This window comes from Armigeres subalbatus, chromosome 2 (genome assembly GCF_024139115.2).
Source record: "Armigeres subalbatus isolate Guangzhou_Male chromosome 2, GZ_Asu_2, whole genome shotgun sequence".
NCBI classification, from domain to species: domain Eukaryota; kingdom Metazoa; phylum Arthropoda; class Insecta; order Diptera; family Culicidae; genus Armigeres; species Armigeres subalbatus.
Genome location: NC_085140.1, coordinates 101154906 through 101173874, shown reverse-complemented (window position 1 = coordinate 101173874; position 18969 = coordinate 101154906). Strand labels below are relative to the sequence as shown.

The 18969-nt window shown below is 42.0% G+C and overlaps 1 protein-coding gene across 1 annotated transcript; it reads right to left on the bottom strand.

Annotated features, from left to right (window-relative positions):
* Positions 1–533: 533 nt before the first annotated feature.
* LOC134209103 (myb-like protein D) lies at positions 534–16891 on the bottom strand. Its single transcript, XM_062685081.1, has 3 exons — positions 16279–16891; positions 778–1044; positions 534–622 (listed from the first exon to the last, which is right to left on the bottom strand). The coding sequence occupies exons 1-3, from the start codon at positions 16889–16891 to the stop codon at positions 534–536; spliced, it is 969 nt and encodes a 322-aa protein (XP_062541065.1).
* Positions 16892–18969: the final 2078 nt, after the last annotated feature.

Sequence of the window (18969 nt, the reverse complement as noted above, 5' to 3'; positions counted from 1 at the left end):
CGTTTGCCATAAATAATGCACGGTACACAGTTCTAGTTATCTAAAACAACCATCTACCTACAGGTGTTGAAATTTTATAACGAGCTGATGTCGCTGTTAAGCATTGGTACGAAAGCATCTGTTTTGTATTTTTGTTTTTGTTCCAGCTAACTCCATTAGAGATAATCACTTTGAGAGCTTCCCAGTGCGTCCCAAGCATTGGTGTTTCATTGAATTCTCGCATATCGCCGTAATCTATTGGTAAATTGTGGTGAAGATTTTTGGGACGAATAGTGGATGACATGGAATTAGGCATCCATTGCCATCAGCAGGTGAAGGGGGCTATAGTCAGTAGCGCTTGTCGTTACTATTGCTGCTCCTCTTAACGATTAATTATTCTTTACACAGACATATTTGATTATAAAAGGACTGAAAGTTTCAAAAATTATGTTTTCATGCAAATATTTTTTTTCCTCTTTATAATTTGAGACTTTCTTAGACTTACGGGCTTGCTCTCAAGCCTCAAGGCGGATCAACAACTCCCGGTTAATAGCTCAGTAACATGAGACCCCTGAACTGTGTCGCAGGGCCGGCATGCTACTGGGTAATTCGGAGGGGCTACGCGGAACAACGGGTGTAGAAACTGCGGAGTTATTTAAATATTGCACTTGTGTAATGGGATTGTGTTGTTGGGTATGACTATGGACGTTTATTGAGAAAATCTAGTAGGATAACAATTTATTTGGACTATTGTGGGTTTGATTTGTTCGGGGTGATTATCCGTTGTTCGGTACGTACCGGGGGTTTTTCTGGACGACGATGGCGAGCGCTCGCAGCAGAAGGTGAGTTGGTTGTCGACGACGGCTTGGTAGGAAGATGGCGGGTTGGTAGCTTGATCGACTCGGGACGATGGCGGGGTCGCGAGACGCCTCGATTGGTCGAGATGGCGGCTTGCCACTCTCTGGACGCTATCGATGAAGCTTCGGCGTGCCCTTCGTTGACTCAATCGACGGACCACGGACGAGACCGTATTGGCCGCGCCGAGAAGGGTACTCTCCGGCGGAACTGTGCCGGAAATCCTTTGTGATTAGACCAAGATCCAACGCGGACGTTGACTCAGTCGATCGTGCTGCGTGAGGTCGCTAATCTAGCGAATTATACAAACGAACAAAAGGTCCTGAACGAACTATCAGGGGACACAAGATGTCGTTCACTTCTATTTAAAAATCACTGAGGCACTATAGAGGCACTCTCACTCACGGCTTACTTGCACGGACGCCAGTTTGCTAATGAGCAATTATCTTTACCCCAGAGGTATGCAGACCTTTTCCTTTTCCATGGAGTTTTCCCGCCCAATCGTCCATACTTCCATTATCCTTATCCACTCCTTCCATCTCCATGTCGACCAACATGTCCTTCTCCCCCTTTTACCACAGTAGACCAACATGACCCATTCAATCCTTCTTTAATTAATTGATATATGGGCCTGACGTTTTGGGCTGATGCACAGTAGGCGCATCAAGATAGAAACAAGCGTTTTTTATTTGAGTGCGAACGGTTGATTTTACATGGGTGGTGTCTTCGTAAGAAAATTTTACCAAAAAATAAGCAATCTTTTGAAGCATTAGGATGACTTATAAAATTGCGCATTAGGCTGGTCCATTTTTTTATCTCCGTACAAAGAAATGGAGACTTCACAAAAGTTGTAGAGTATGAAAATACAAGAAACTTTTTAGACCATACCAACTCTTTATCTCTAAACGGTAAGAAATTTCAAAAACCCAGATTGATCCACCTAGCGGTGTTTGTGCCTTTCTCGTACATCAGGTAAACTAAAAAAATTAGTGAGAATTTGTTAGCGTGTTTTTTTTTGTATATAAATCGTATTTTGGCCAGAACTTCTGATCCCATAGTCGGACCTGGCCAATTTTCAATAGGAAACAATGGGACAGGATTCCCCGTCGAATGCAACTTGTGCAAACAAATTGGATCAAGATAAGTTCGAGCTGTTCGATTCTTCGAGCTGAGTCGATTGGTATATAACACTATGGGTCTCCAGACCTTTTATAACAAAATCGTCTTGGAAGTGAATATACAGCCTTATCGTTACACCTTGGTGTACGAGAAAGGCAAAAAGTAAAAGTTGAATTACAATAATTGTATTATATAAGAAAATTTTACGTAGTAGATAATTTGATTTATATTGGATTAAGTGATGATAGGGTTACGATGAACAAATTTGATTGGAATAAGTATAAACATTATAATGGAACAAAAGTGAATTAAGATTTTAAAGCGGGGAGATGAAAGAGTTGATATGAGATAGATCTCACCATACTCTCTAGATCAGTGGTTCCCAACCTTTTTCTTGAGAGGTACCCCTTCGTACTTTTTGAGGTACCCTCTATTTTTTGCTGTGAAAGAAAATGATTGTAGCTCATTAGAAATATGAAAAATGGAGCTAAAACTAACGGGACATATGACTCTCCATAGAGTTGGCTGAAAATTTCATTATTCAGAGCTCTTGAAGGGAGGCTTCTGATCCTCTTGAAAGGCGGCTTTCAAGCTACTTATAGGGTGGCCTCTAAGCATCTTGAAATGACGCCTCTGAGTTTCTTGAACGTAGGCTTCTAAGCCTCTAGAAAGATGAATCGCAAACCCCTTGAAGAAAGTGAGCCATCCGAGCTTCTTGAAAGGAGGCTTCCGAGCCTCTTGAAGGTAGGCTTACTAGCATCTCGAAGGAAAGTTTCCGGGCCTGTTGAAAGGAGGCTTCCGGGGCTTTTGTTTGGAGGCTTCTGAACCACTTGAAAGGAGGCTTCTAAGCATCTTGAAAGGATACCTATGAATCTCTTGAAAAATAAGAACCCCCTTGAAAGGAGGCTTCCGGGCCTCTTTAAAGGAGGTTTCCGGGCCTCTTGAAAGGAGGCTTCCGGGCCTCTTGAAAGGAGGCTTCCGGGCCTCTTGAAAGGAGGCTTCCGGGCCTCTTGAAAGGAGGCTTCCGGGCCTCTTGAAAGGAGGCTTCTGGGCTTCTTGAAAGGAGGCTTCCTGGCCTCTTGAAAGGAGGCTTCCGGGCCTCTTGGAAGGGGGCTTCCGGGTTTCTTGAAAGGAGGCTTCCAGGCCTTTAAAAAGGTGGCTTCCGGGCCTCTTGAAAGGAAACTTCCGGGCCTCTTGAAAGGAATCTTCCGGGCCTCTTGAGAGGAGACTTCCGGGCCTCTTGAGAGGAGGCTTACTGGCCTATTGAAAGGAGGCTTCCGGGCCTCTTGAAAGGAGGCTTCCGGGCCTCTTGAAAGGAGGCTTCCGGGCCTCTTGAAAGGAGGCTTCCGGGCCTCTTGAAAGGAGGCTTCCGGGCCTCTTGAAAGGAGGCTTCCTGGCCTCTTGAAAGGCGGGTTCCGTGCCTCTTGATAGGAGCTTCCGGGCTTCTTGATGGGGGGCTTCCGGGCCTCTTGAGAGGAGGCTTCCGGGCCTCTTGAAAGGAGGCTTCGGGGCCTCTTGAAAGGAGGCTTCCGGGCCTCTTGAAAGGAGGCTTCCGGGCCTCCTGAAAAGAGGCCTCCGGAGCTCCTGAAAGGAGGCTTCCGCGCCTCTTCTAAGGAGGCTTCCGGGCCTCTTGAAAGGAGGCTTCCAGGCCTCTTGAAAGGGGCCTTCCGGGCCTCTTGAAAGGAGGCTTCGGGCCTCTTGAAAAGGAGGCTTCCGGGCTTCTGGAATGGAGGCTTCCGGGCCTCTTGAAAGGAGGGCTGGGCCTCTTGAAAGGAGGCTTCCGGGCCTCTTGAAAGGAGGCTTCCGGGCCTCTTGAAAGGAGGCTTCCGGGCCTCTTGAAAGGAGGCTTCCGGGCCTCTTGAAAGGAGGCTTCCGGGCCTCTTGAAAGGAGGCTTCCAGGCCTCTTGAAAGGAGGCTTCCAGGCCTCTTGAAAGGAGGCGTCCTGGCCTCTTGAAAGGAGGGTTGCTGGCCTCTTGAAAGGAGGCTTCCAGGCCTCTTGAAAGGAGGCTTCCGGGCCTCTTGAAAGGAGGCTTCCAGGCCTGAAGAGAGGACGCTTCCACGCCTCTTGAAAGGAGACTTCGGGCCTCTTGAAAGGAGGCTTCGGGCCTTTGAAAGGCTTCCAGGGCCTCTTGAAAGGAGGCTTCCGGGCCTCTTGAAAAGAGGCTTCCGGGCCCTCTTGAAGGCTTCTGGGCCTCTTGAAAGGAGGCTTCCGGGCCTCTTGATGGGGAGGCTTCCGGGCCTCTTGATAGGAGGCTTCCTGGCCTCTTGAAAGGAGGCTTCCGGGCCTCTTGAAAGGAGGCTTCCGGGCCTCTTGAAAGGCGGCTTAGGGCCTCTTGAAAGAGGCTTCCGGGCCTCTTGAAAGGAGGCTTCCGGGCCTCTTGAAAGGAGGCTTCCGGGCCTCTTGATTGGAGGCTTCCGGGCCTCTTGAAAGGAGGCTTCCTGGCCTACTGATAGGAGGCTTCCGGGCCTCTTGGAAGGAGGCTTCCGGGCCTCTTGAAAGGAGGCTTCCGGGCTTCTTGAAAGGAGGCTTCCGGGCCTCTTGAAAGGAGGCTTCCGGGCCTCTTGAAAGGAGGCTTCCGGGCCTCTTGAAAGGAGGCTTCCGGGCCTCTTGAAAAGAGGCTTCCGGGCCTCTTGAAAGGAGGCTTCCGGGCCTCTTGAAAGGAGGCTTCCGGGCCTCTTGAAAGGAGGCTTCCGGGCCTCTTGATAGGAGGCTTCCTGGCCTACTGATAGGAGGCTTCCGGGCCTCTTGGAAGGAGGCTTCCGGGCCTCTTGAAAGGAGGCTTCCGGGCCTCTTGAAAGGAGGCTTCCGGGCCTCTTGAAAGGAGGCTTCCGGGCCTCTTGAAAGGAGGCTTCCGGGCCTCTTGAAAGGAGGCTTCCGGGCCTCTTGAAAGGAGGCTTCCGGGCCTCTTGAAAGGAGGCTTCCGGGCCTCTTGAAAGGAGGCTTCCGGGCCTCTTGAAAGGAGGCTTCCGGGCCTCTTGAAAGGAGGCTTCCGGGCCTCTTGATAGGAGGCTTCCGGGCCTCTTGATAGGAGGCTTCCGGGCCTCTTGAAAGGAGGCTTCCGGCTTCAGGCCTCTTGATAGGAGGCTTCTGGCCTCTTGAAAGGAGGCTTCCGGGCCTCTTAAAATGAGGCCTCTTGAAAAGAGGCTTCCGGGCCTCTTGAAAGGAGGCTTCCGGGCCTCTTGAAAGGAGGCTTCCGGGCCTCTTGAAAGGAGGCTTCCGGGCCTCTTGAAAGGAGGCTTCCTGGCCTACTGATAGGAGGCTTCCGGGCCTCTTGGAAGGAGGCTTCCGGGCCTCTTGAAAGGAGGCTTCCGGGCTTCTTGAAAGGAGGCTTCCGGGCCTCTTGAAAGGAGGCTTCCGGGCCTCTTGAAAGGAGGCTTCCGGGCCTCTTGAAAGGAGGCTTCGGGCCTCTTGAAAAGAGGCTTCCCGGGCCTCTTGAAAGGAGGCTTCCGGGCCTCTTGAAGGAGGGCTTCCGGGCCTCTTGAAAGGAGGCTTCCGGGCCTCTTGATAGGGAGGCTTCCTGGCCTACTGATAGGAGGCTTCCTGGCCTCTTGGAAGGAGGCTTCGGGCCTCTTGAAAGGAGGCTTCCGGGCCTCTTGAAAGGAGGCTTCCAGGCCTCTTGAAAGGAGGCTTCCGGGCCTCTTGAAAGGAGGCTTCCGGGCCTCTTGAAAGGAGGCTTCCGGGCCTCTTGAAAGGAGGCTTCCGGGCCTCTTGAAAGGAGGCTTCCGGGCCTCTTGAAAGGAGGCTTCCGGGCCTCTTGAAAGGAGGCTTCCGGGCCTCTTGAAAGGAGGCTTCCGGGCCTCTTGAAAGGAGGCTTCCGGGCCTCTTGAAGGGAGGCTTCCGGGCTTCTTGAAAGGAGGCTTCCGGGCCTCTTGAAAGGAGGCTTCCGGGCCTCTTGAAAGGAGGCTTCCGGGCCTCTTGAAAGGAGGCTTCCGGGCCTCTTGAAAGGAGGCTTCCGGGCCTCTTGAAAGGAGGCTTCCGGGCCTCTTGAAAGGAGGCTCCGGGCCTCTTGAAAGGAGGCTCCCGGGCCTCTTGAAAGGAGGCTTCCGGGCCTCTTGAAAGGAGGCTCTGGGTCTCTTGAAAGGAGGCTTCCGGGCCTCTTGAAAGGAGGCTTTCGGGCCTCTTGAAAGGAGGCTTCCGGGCCTCTTGAAAGGAGGCTTCCGGGCCTCTTGAAAGGAGGCTTCCGGGCCTCTTGAAAGGAGGCTTCCGGGCCTCTTGAAAGGAGGCTTCCGGGCCTCTTGAAAGGAGGCTTCCGCGTGGCTACAAAGCAAGACCATGCTGAGGTTGGCTGGATTCGATTCCCGGTGCCGGTCTAGGCAATTTTCGGATTGGAAATTATCTCGACTTTCCTGGGCATAAAAGTATCATCTTGTTAGCCTCATGACATACGAATGCAAAAATGGTAACCTGGCTTAGAAACCTAGCAGTTAATAACTGTGGAAGTGCTTAATGAACACTAAGCTGCAAGGCGGCTCTGTCCCAGTGTGGGAATGTAATGCAAATAAGAAGAAGAAGCATAAAAACAGTTTGAAAAATAAGTTAAGGGAAAACTAAAACGATATTGAATGATTTATCAATAAAATGAGGGTGCCCATAACCTGACCAATAAGGGTGCACACAACCGAAATTCGCAGTCTTTTTGGAATGTGAAGAATAAAAATTTCGCGCTAAAATTTTGATGGCAATCATCATTGAGCCTCAAAATAGATTAAATTTAATGTATAAATACGCATTAGAACTCACTTTTTGAATAAAATAACTTCAGTTTATGACACTTTGAAAATGGCCAGAATAAACTTTCGTGTTGTTTTTCTTGTACAAAAAATTGATTTGTTTCTAGTTCAATGTAGATTAGGGTGGCTCAAAAAACACTTTTTCAAATTGTTTGATGGGCCGCCCTCTTATTCGGTTCTATTTGATGCCCTGATGCTTTGGACAAAATTTCAGTCAAATCGGTCAACGTTTGGGCAGTGCTAAACTCGTTGGAAGTTTATATGGAAAAATGTATGCAGAAACATCCAAAAACTGTGATTTGCACAGAATGTTATGCTGAAAACCGCGAGAAGATTAGAGTTTATTACGCAAAGATATTAACATTTTACTGGAGTGTTGTAGGGGTGAATTTATTTCTTTTCAAAGGTAAAAGAAACGAAATTTGCTCAAACCCCACTGCAGAGAAATGCTAATAACTTAGCCGGGCAAACTCAAATCTTCTCATGATTTCTGCATAACATTCTGTATTAAACTTCTCAAGATCTGAATGAGTATCACCGTTCTTCATCGTAAGTTGTGTAGTCCAGCTGCAATTTACTGTTTTTGGATGTTTCTGCATACATTTTCCATATAAACTTCCAACGAGTTCAGCACCGCCCAAACGTTGACCGATTTGGCTGAAATTTTGTCCAGAGCATCAGGGCATCAAATAGAACCGAATAAGAGAGCGGCCCATCAAAAAAATTGAACAAAGTTTTTCCCACACTAATTTGAGCCACCCTAATGTAGATATGCCCATCCGGTTTGATATTGAGCGCAAAACATCATGCTATTGCTACTATAGCAAACAAATGACAGCATCTCTTATCTGTCAAAAGATACATAAGGGTTGCTGACGTTTAATCATCTTTCTCTTTCAAGCGCATGGCAAAGATAGAATTTGTTTTCATCGGGAAACGTTTCCCGATGAAAACAAATCCTATCTTTCCTTTGCGCTTGAAAGAGAGGTGCCCATAACCGAACGGTGCCCACAACCGAACTTCCTCCCCTATTGATTTGGGTACATGGTATGAATTCAAGGAGCAGTTCCCCTATATTTCTTGGAATCTATTCGAAACTTCCAATAAGCAGTTTTCCCGGTCGTAACAATAGGCAATTAACTTTGATTGAACAGACGTTGCTCAGCTCAAAACATGTATTAAAAAGTCTCAAACACATAAATATCATTTTTACTGACTTAGACTATTAATAGATTTTATATAACATCGGTTTATGTATTCTTTATTAGAACTTGCAAGTGCAGCCTGGGCACTGTTGACCTTCTGTCACATCTAGAGTGAAAAGGTACGTCTCGAGCGTCTGTCTAGCAGGAGGTGCGGCTCAAACTGCGTCTTCCTGATATCCAGTGGCTGATTATGGAACCGAGGAGTTGCTAATAATATACTAAGTTAAAAAAAGCTGGCCAAGGTCCATTTGGAATGTAGAGCATTGAAGACGAAAAAGAAAAACAAAAATGAACATTCACGACCAAAAAAAATGTAGTTTGTCCTCGCTAAAGGAAATTTGGTTCTTCTCCCTCGCTCCGCTTGCAGGAACAATCGAAATCGAGACAGGCCCTCGGTATTTTTCATATACCATGACAAACTCAAGTTAACCTATAATATGAATACCAAGGATTATTTCCATCAATCTACAGAGGAGGTTTCTTTACATCTCAACCTCTTGCTGAACGGAACGTGTGTACCGACGACATGTTGATACCTCTCGAGCTCGCGGGAAGCACCCTCGCATGCTTAGCCACGAAAGGAAATTTGCTTCCACGCTGCTGAAGCAGCACCAGTCAATGCCAGCTAGTTGACTCCGGAAGCATTATGTGCTGCTACCCCGGATGATACGTAGAGAGTGAGATACAATTTCCAGCAAACGGTACTTGGATAAACAAGTGCAACTATGCTTTTGAAAAATATATGTTTTCAAAAGGTTTGTCATTCGAGATGTCTGAAGTATTTTTAATTAATGTGATGCTGTTTACGCCCTTTTTACCACATGCTCGGAGGAAAGATGTCGTGTTTTCATATCGATGCACCCAGCTAGAGGATGTTAGATTTTGATACATTTCTGCAGTATTCATATGCGAAAACTTACATTCGCTTAAGTGGTCATGTGATGTTCTAATATCAGTCACACGATGGACCTCGGAGGTTCGTGTCCTAAGTGGGATGTCGAGGGTAATTCGCAGGCCGTTATAACGAAGGATGATCTGGTTGTAGAAACCAGCTTTTTTTTTATGATTAACCATGATCGACGATTGATCAGTGGGTACAGTAGCCGACTTCCGGCCTGTAAAAAAACTTAAAACTTCATACAAGGCTGTTCTTGGTTTAATTAGCAGTTTAAATAAATTTTAATCAGTTTCTTCGTCTTTGTGGTGGGTGTATTGTTCATGACAAGAATAACGACAGAAGTTTATTAGTATGCTGGATGCTATCAAATATTTACTGATCCAAGTTCAATAGTAAATTATTATCACATTATCGAAATCGAATACAAGTGGCTTCAAGTATAGAATTTTCGCTCTCGCTCTCATTGCCATTGTACATTTTGAGCCGGTGCCATCAGGCGTAGTCATATAAATTGCTCTATATCCCACTTTTTTATAATTATCAAGCAATCTACAATGCAAACCTTAATTGAGCTTAATTTTTGCAATTTCAGAAAACAATCAATTCTACTTAAATTGCAGACAAAAAAAAGTCTCAACCAGTGGCATGCATCAATCGTCATGAACGGAACTCGCGGGACCACCAACATCGAAACCGCATTAAATCAAACCCACTCGCCGCAAATTTTATTCCATTCAATTTTTCAGATCACCGCAGCAGCGCGGAATCGAAGCAGTCCTCCTCTCTGGGTTGGGCGCCATAATGTAGCAAACGACTGATGTGACGCAGCGCAGACGAGATCCCGACAGACTGGCTGGGGGGAAACAGGTTGAAACAATGATGCGCTCACGGTGCAGTCGTCGCGAAACTATCGCCCCCTGTCGTTGCCATTTCGAAACAAATTGAGCAATGAAAAATGAAGTTTTCCACGCCACACCCGTGAGTGCAATTTGGTGATGCTGATAGAAATGGGATAGACGCGGTGACGGGGTGGGATGGTGATGAATTTGAGATATGAAAATGGTGATTTGTTGAGTTGATGATGGTTCCTCCCTAGCGGAAAAAAACATATAGTCTATTGGTTTAGGTATTCACAAATTCAATAGCTTCGGTTGAGGAATATTTATTCCGAAAAAGAATGACGATGAAACTAGCAAATTTATTAGGCGAGATAACTGGAATAATTGATACAGCTGCATGAATGTTTCATTTTGGTGACAGATAAAATCAGGGCCATAATTAAATTCACGGGTGTTTTATTTTAGTTCAAATTAACGGTGTAACTATTAACTGAGATTCATACGTAGCCTGTGGCACTAGTGGCACCAGCGACGACATTTTGCAATTAGTATGTAGCATCTAACATCTGTTGAGCCCATGCCCCAGTATGACTAGTAATCACGTATCCAAAGGGCAACAATGGAGACGGTTCGGGTGCACTTCAAAGTCTACTTCAGTTTCTATTTATACAAATATACCGCACGTGTTTATGTACACAGCATCGCTGGTACGGCAGTAATAATATTCCTGCTCTGTGGCAAATCTCCTCGTTCGACATGTTTTGTCAATGAATATCCTTCCGGGCATGCAGTCACTCCATATCTGCAGGTACGAAGAAGGTAAGACATACCGGCTATGTCAGACCCTTAGTTTCGCCTCTTGAGCAACACAGATTGCAATTTACACAACAGGTCAATAGACAACAATGTCGTTTGTGAAGGAAAGGATCAATGTAATAACATGGGAATTGATTGAATTATCGTGAAACCTTCCCAGAAGAAAGTAATATAAGTTTGTTTTGATAGAGAAATCAAATCAAACAACACAGTTCCGATGGATTGAAGCATTATTTGCGCATAGAACTACAATGTTCATAAGAAATATTATGTTCTATTGAACTGAGTAATAATCATAACAATTTTTTCAACATACATATCAGCTGAATCAGCTAATTCCAATAAAATGTTAATAACCTATCACCTCTGCAGATATCGCATCTTAATGTGCACTTAATTGGTGGGAAAGTCTATAACCACCCACAATCGGGTTACGAAATCAAATGGAATTTGGTCATCAGCAGAGCGTGTGGTGTACATAGAAGCAGTAGAACAGAAGCACCAAGCAAGGCCGGGGAGGATAAACATCTTCTGCACGCTTCCCGTGTAGACGAACTTTGAATCATTCGCCCGATTAAGCACGTCGCTTAATAACATCAAACAAATTCTTATTGGCGAGTGTGGGAAAACCCACCCTCTACGGGGTGGTGTTTTCCCTAGTCAGTATGATGTTTATGTTACAAATGCCGGCTCAAATTGGCCGCTCTACCGCTGTATCTCCATGGTGGACATCGCAGCGGGTATGCGAAGCTCATCGGCACATCGCGCGCGGAAAACAATTTTCTCTGACGGGAGAGAGGCTCGATCTAGTACTACACAGTGAGCGTACCACAATCTCCCACGCAACGTGAATTTTGTTGCACAGCCTGAAGGGTGCGATGATTTTCTTGTGTTAATAAATTGGTTAAGTTTAGTTAAGTTAGTTAAGTTTAAGGTCACTCCTGACGGAATCCAAGTTTCAAAGTGCTCGCGTTTTCGGGGGCACACCACTCGATACGGAGACGGCGCACAACTGTCATTTTTGTTGATTTAGCTTTGCTGCGTCGCAGCATGCGTGAAATAATAAAAATGACAGTTGTGCGTTGCTTCCGTATCGAGTGGTGTCTTAGCTACTGAGCTACTTTGAAACATGGATTCCGTCAGGAGTGACCTTAATAATGTGCGATTCAGTCAAAAAATGGATTACAAGGGATTTTATCTGAGGCTGAGGTAACTACGCATTTCGTTTTTTTTTGACGTAGAACTACGTCTGTCTTTTCTTTATAGGGGTACACTTTACGATTGCAAAAAATCGAAAAACGTCACGAAGTATGATAGACTTTGATCGTTAATATCTCAGCCTTTTCTCGATGGATTTTCAATTTTCTTGGATAATTCGATCAAGGAAGAGTCAACGCGTCATACCCGATGTACACTGAAATCGTTTTTACGCGGTTTCTTACATGAATCGCTTTTTATGTGATTTTTTTCTCTAGAATTTCGGGATTTCCGCGGTTTATTCAGAAATATTTAGGGATTTACGCGATTTTTTACATTGTTTTAATTTACACGGCCCATATCCTCCACGTAAAAATCGGCTCCAGTGTGTTACAATATTTATGTATGATAATATATGTAATCTTCGATATAACATACCCCCGATATAACGTACACTCGATATAGCGTACATTATTCCCCGATATAACGGAAAATAATTTTAATTTGGGTAGTTACTCCCAAATAATTCACGAAACTGATATGATCTGAACTGATATGATGACATCATCTTATGGAGTCTAATTTTATCAGCTAGATGCATTATTGTCACTGTTTTCTTCAGTTCACATGATCCTCAGAACTCTCCCGAACTATTGGATAATATCTATAATAATGATGTTTTAAGCATATTATATGGACAAATGTCTAGTTGATATTGGGCAAAAGTTCTGCCAAAGTCAGAACTGATGACGGATTGCTTCCCGGTCTAAGTCAGCCAATGTCGAGTATTGGTATTGTAGATTCAAGCTTGAAATGTGTACCATAGATTAGTCTTTAGTTAATCCTACACACTTAACTCATTTCACCGTATTCGGTAAATTTTACCGAAATCTCAACAGCAGAACTGTTCGGTAATTCATTTTACAGATTTTTTGTAATTTTTTCCATTGCTCAACTGTCAAAATCACCGAAAATCAGTTAAATTATTTACCGAACAGTTCTGCTGTTGAGATTTCGGTAAAATTTTACCGAATTCGGCGATTTATTTTAAGTGTGTAGGGGAAATTTCTGGAGGAGCTCCCAAAATAATTTCTGGCGAATTTTGTGAAGGGATTCCTGTATGAATTTCTAAATGAGTTCCAGGATGAATTTCCGAATAAATTGAACAAAAAATTTGATTGAACTCGTGAAGGGATTAAAAAAAACTAAAGAAATTTTCGAAACGAATTCGCAAAGTAATTTCTGGAGGATTTTAGGAAAAATCACCAAACATAATTTCTGAAGAGTAAATTTTTGTAAATTTATTTATTTATTTCGTCAAACATAATGTAGACTACATTAAAAAACTTATAACTATGTTCTATTGTAACTAATGTTTCTAAAATATTTTCTTAGGCTCATACGAGGCATGGCTAAATCAATTGCTTCACAATACTGATTGTAAACAGACATCATTTGATTCATTGGACTAAATTTTGCATAATTTGTTCGATGATGACAGGTAACAAACAAGTTTCGATTTCTCAATTGCCGAGTAGGAGTGTAAAAATTTAAACAAGACAATAGTTTGGTGGAATCAATGCGGTGCGAAACAATATCATTCACAAATGAGATCATGGCAAACTCACGACGCTTTTTCAATGATTGGATATCTATAAGCATACATCGCGCCTCGTACGACGGAAGTGGGAATGTTGTCCACCCTAATTTGCGTAAGGCATATAAAAGGAATTGCTTTTGAATTGATTCTATTCGATCATCATGTGATTTCATATACGGAGACCATACAATACTACAACATTCTATAATTGATCTGACATACGCAACGTACAAAGTTTTAATTGTATAAGGATCTTGAAAGTTATAACTAAATCTTTTAATAACACTGAGCATATTTGTTGCTCTATGGATAATGGTGTTGTAGTGGTTAGTAAAGGTTGGCTTAGCATCTAAGATTACAACCAAATCTCTAACCCTTTCACATTTTTCACTGGTTGATTTCTTAGAGTTACAGTTATCGATGGTGTGCTCCGTTTTCTACTGAAAGTGATCAAATTACATTTTTTGACATTAAGTTGTAGTAAGCTTTTGTTACACCAGTTATCAAATATGCGTATTTCGTTCAAGTAGATGTCATTGTCAACAGTATTTTTGATTTCCATAAATAGTTTCATATCGTCCGCATAAATAAGGATTTTAAGATGCTTAAGAATGAGTGATATATCGTTTACAAACAATATGAATAGCAGAGGTCCTATATGCGAGCCTTGGGAAACTCCAGATGTTACATTGACTGGAAGCGACTGTTTCCCTTCAAATCGTACTATTTGTTGGCGGTCAGTTAAATACGATTTAATCCATTTAAGGAGTCTCATCTCAATTCCCAATTTCTCAAGCTTGAAAATCATCATAGGAATATCGAGTCTATCAAATGCTTTGCTAAAGTCTGTGTAAAGCGCCTCAACATGACTACCTTTGTCCATAGCATTCAATGAGTAATTTACAAATTCTAAAAGATTGGTAGTAGTCGAACGTCCTTTAAAGAACCCGTGTTGTGCATCTGTTATTATATGTTTTATTTGGTTGAACATCCTTCTATTGATGATTGATTCAAAAAGTTTAGGAATACATGAAATAATTTTCCCTGATTTAAAAATTGGTATTAGAAAAGACTTCTTCCATTCTTTTGGAAAGCTACTGGTTTCTAAAGATAACTTGAATAACCAAAATAAAGGTGTCGTAAATTCGCTTGCCAACTTTTTCAAAAACATAGGTGGAATTCCATCTGGTCCGGATCCTTTTGAGGCATCCAAATTCTGTAGAGCTGCCAAAATCTCCGTTGCATTAATTTGGTTTACACCAACACTGCTTAAATAGTCAGGAAAATGTGAAAAATATTCATAATCACGATCACTTTCGGAAAATTCGGTATATGTCTCTTGAAAAAGGTTGCAAAAGAGTACAAATTTCATCAGCATTATCTCCTAATTTCTCATCTAAAGTCATTTTCGATGGAAAATTGCTGGATTTTAGCTTGGTTTTGGCATACTTGAAAAAGTTTTTTGAATATGATTTGATTTCATTTTCGTTTTTAACATTATACTCCGTAAGATCAGAAGACATGGCTAAATTATGTTGATAGCAAATATTCAAATAGTTTCCAAATTTTTTTTAGACTCGTGTATTGTTTATAAATTTTATGAGCCTTTTGCTTTCGGTTTTTCAAATTTTTGATTTGTTTGTTGAACCATATTGGGTTTTGCCTTTCTCGTACAACAAAGTTGTACCAGAAGGCTATAATTTCACTCCAAAAGCCAAATTTTGATAGAAGGCTCGGAGACCCATAGTGTTATATACCAATCGACTCAGCTCGAAAAACTGAGCACATGTCTGACTGTGTGTGTGTGTGTGTGTGTAGCCAGGAATTTTTTTATTGTTAAACACGTTTCATATAGAAGGACTTGACCGATTCGAGTGCAACTAGTTTCATTCGACGGAGAAACTTTCCTAGTTGGACACTATTGTTTTGTTTGCTAATAACTCATTCGATTTGAATAATATTTCTATTTTTCTTTTAACAAATACGCTGTTTACATGCACACTTTAAGTCATTATTCAATTTAGCCATGACGCAATCCATTACTCTCATAATAATTGCTTAAAAATTACTCAATTATTGTGTAATTTATAAGCAGCGTGATAGAGTTGCATCAAATATTTTAACCGCCAAAATGTAGGCAATAAGCACTGCATTTACAACATTAATCCGAAGTCAACATGTCGAATCGAGAAAGGCATAATCACCACTTGGGGATAAATTTGGGTTTTTTGAGTTATAATTGCGACGTTTCCTCACGAGTGGTACTTCATTCCGAACAATGTCTAATAAAATTGCATAAAAGTCTGTAACAGCACATTCAATGTCAGTTTGATTTTGTAAAATTTGTTGCCAATTAGCTCTGTTCAATTTTTGTTTAATGTGCTCACATGCTCAAATTCATTAAATTTGGTAGAATCAATGAGCTCCGAATTATGTTTTGAGGAAATTGCGATGAGAACACCTCCGCCAGACATTCTTTGCGCTAAGACGAGATCTCGGTCATCTCTAAAAACATTATAATCACTACCAAAAACTTCCTCGCTTTTAACGCTTTCTGACCAACTTGTTTCAGTTCCTAAAATAACCGAGAAAGAGGAACTCAAAATTTGTTTATGTATTTCGTTCATTTTGATAGCACTTTTCATACGATTGAAGTTCTGACAGTATACAAGTAGTTTTGTTGCCTGTGCGTTTGATGAAGTTTTTGGTAGTTCGTCAATACCATTACAATTTTCTACGACTTCCTCCAATGAGTGCGTTAAGTTGATCGGAAGTACTATTTATTGGTCACATTCTGCATCTCCCGACTGCGTCAATTCCTTTAAAAACCCGTCTGTTGGCAGGAGCACGAAGAACAGTGATTTGTGAATGAGCTCCTTAGCGCCGGTCCAAATGCCCAATTGGGAGATGATGAACTGTCATGACTAGGGTTCAGTGTTTCTCCTCGTTGAAAATTTATGCCGCGGTTTTTAACTGGTCCCGAAAACATGGCTTTTGCTGCTGTAAGCAAATCCTTATCCGGGGGGAGAAATCCATTACGATTGTGATTATGGTTGTGCGCGTTATGGTTGACATTCTTGTTGCTATTATTTCCGCATTTATTCCGGTTCATAAAGCCGTTCCGATCATTGTGGTTCATGCGATTATGGTTGTAATTATTGTCGTTGTTTCCATTGAAATTGTTGTTTCTGCTTATGTTGACCATTTTTCTGCTTATGTCGTTGTTGTTGTGTCTTTTGTTGATGAAGTTATTGTTGCTGGTATTATTGTTTTTGTTGTTGAAATTATTGTTGTTGTATCTTCTGTTGATATTGAAGTTGCTATTTTTGTTTTGGTTGTTGAAATTATTGTTGTTTTTGTATTTGTTATTGTTTGTATTGTTGCTATTCTTATTTTTACGCCACATCGCTTTTTGCTCCTGTGCTCTTTTGAGTTCTACGTATTCAGAGCACAACACTTTGTTTGGCCCCATTACACGCCAGGTTGTTGTGTCGTTTTCAGCTGAAGCTTCATCTAGATCATTGCGAGTCAGCTCCGGATGTATCACTGGCTCTGAACTCAGTTCGTCCATTAAATTTGGAGTTGATACCGTAGGAGTCAAGTCACTTTTCAGAGCGTTGACTGTGCTGGATAGCAACTTCAATTCATTCATGATGGCGTCGGTTGAGGTAGATTCACTCTGGCTTGAATTGTGTTCCTCGCAATGGTTGGCCTAGATTTCCTCAGGAATTCCTTTGGAAATTCCTTCAGGAACTCCTTCCAGAATTCCTTCTGGAATTGTTCCATCTGGAATTTCGCTTGGATTTCATTCAAAAATAGCTGTTTTTTCCGATAAATTCAACAGTTATTTATTCTAAAATTCCTCCAAAAATCCTTTGAAGATTTCTTCAAAACATCCTCCTGAAATGAATCCAGTAATTCCTTCAAAAAATTTTCTGGGAATTCCTTCGAAATTTTCATAACACATAAAGTCAATACTTCCACATTTTCCTTTCTTTAATTTCTTTCAAAAGCATCCTAAGACCTCCGGAAATTGCTGCAAGAACTTCTTCAGCAAATCCTTGAAATACCTTTTAAAATACCTACGGAAAATATTTTGGTAATTCTTTCGGATATTCCTTCGAAAATTCCTCAGGGCATCGGTTCTCAACCTTTTTCTTAAGAGGTAGGGACACGGCAGGTATTTTCGTCTGTTCGTCATAGTCTCGAAAACCAATAAAAGAGACGCTTTTTTGTAAAACTCATACGTACCAAATCGTAAGCTCAGGAGAAACGTTCTGCTATAGTGGAGTTTTAGCAAATGCACGTTGCTTTCGTTGGTTTTAGCCCCTATGACGATGGACGGAAATACCTGCCGTGTCCCTACTCCTTTGAATTTTGGATTCATTGAGGTACCCCCTATTTTTATCGTCGTAATGAAAATAAGCGTAGCTAATAAGATATATGAAAGACGGACCTGAGAACTAAAGTGATAAATGGCTCTCCATCATTCACATGGTTTCTATCGAAAAAAGTTTTTTGAAATTGTTCCGTGAAATTTTTCAATTCAAATTGAGTTTATACATCAATATTCCAAGCCCTAAATGTATGCAATTTCTATAGCATTATGTCAATTCCTGTAGACTAAATCAGATAAAAACTGACATATTGCAATGGGAATTGCATACATTCAGGCAATAATATCGTTTAAATTTACGCTCTTTTTAGCGTTCCCTTTATGTGCATTACTTTTCGTGTAAATTTCAACTACTTTTTCTATCTGTGTATGTTTCCTTAAACTATCAATAACAACAAGTAGAGTTTCATTTATCGGATTATTTTGAAGAAATGTCGATTTTTAAAAAGGTGATGCCTCCCCTGGATTTACTCTCAGTTAAATGCTCAATGCACAGTTTTGGTGTTTTCTGTTTTCTTTTTACATGTCGTTGAAATTACTCTACTTTTAGTAAAGAGTATTCGAAATACTATCAACCCAAAAGCAATGTTCTAATAATGAAAAGAATGCAATGAAAAGAGATAGCATTAATATCGTACATCGCAATAACCTATTCAGATTACATGCTTCATGGCATGATAAAGATTATCTTGATTTCAATGTTGAATCATCACATTTTCATTTAACCCTTAAATGCGCAATGTTGTTTTAAAACAACAAACCGAAAATACGTTTAATGTTAATGATGTCAATGGTTATTTACGTTAAAAATATTTCCGACGGTTTCTAAAAAAATCGCCTTGCGCCTTTAAGGGTTAATATGATATCCAAATTGGAAACACCTCACAGTTGCGATGCTCTCCTGCATTATGATAAGCGAGTTTGCTAATTTATAATGTTGCTTCTAATCTATCTATTTTGTGATTGTTGCGTATTGTAGACAAACATTGGTGTATTTCTCATCATCCGAAGAAACCGAAGACTGCGTATATAAAGATTCGTTCCCAGTGTAGAACAGTTCTAAGGAATACTTTTCTACACATGTTGACAGCGCCGTAGCGTGTGGTTGGCCAGGTTGGCCAACGCGATTTCGCGATTAGAGGATTTACTCGGTAATTAACGATTCCGTAAACGGTAGTCAAACGGTTGAGACTAGTATCCAGAGAGCCCGTTTCTGTTAATAAATAATACTGGGATCATAACGTCAGCTCACGGGGCACGTTTCCCCCAATTTAGAGGATTTGTCAGGGGTCTGCGAAGCGGCCATGTTTCTGACGCCAGCATCAAAATCATCT

Coding starts and splice junctions, on each gene's coding strand:
- LOC134209103 (XM_062685081.1), bottom strand. CDS start 16,891: ATGAATGAATTGAAGTTGCTATCCAGCACAGTCAACGCTCTGAAAAGT. Junction 1,045..16,278: donor GCACAACCATAATCACAATC/GTAATGGATTTC, acceptor TTTCCGGCACAG/TTCCGCCGGAGAGTACCCTT. Junction 623..777: donor GTCGTCCAGAAAAACCCCCG/GTACGTACCGAA, acceptor ATAACTCCGCAG/TTTCTACACCCGTTGTTCCG.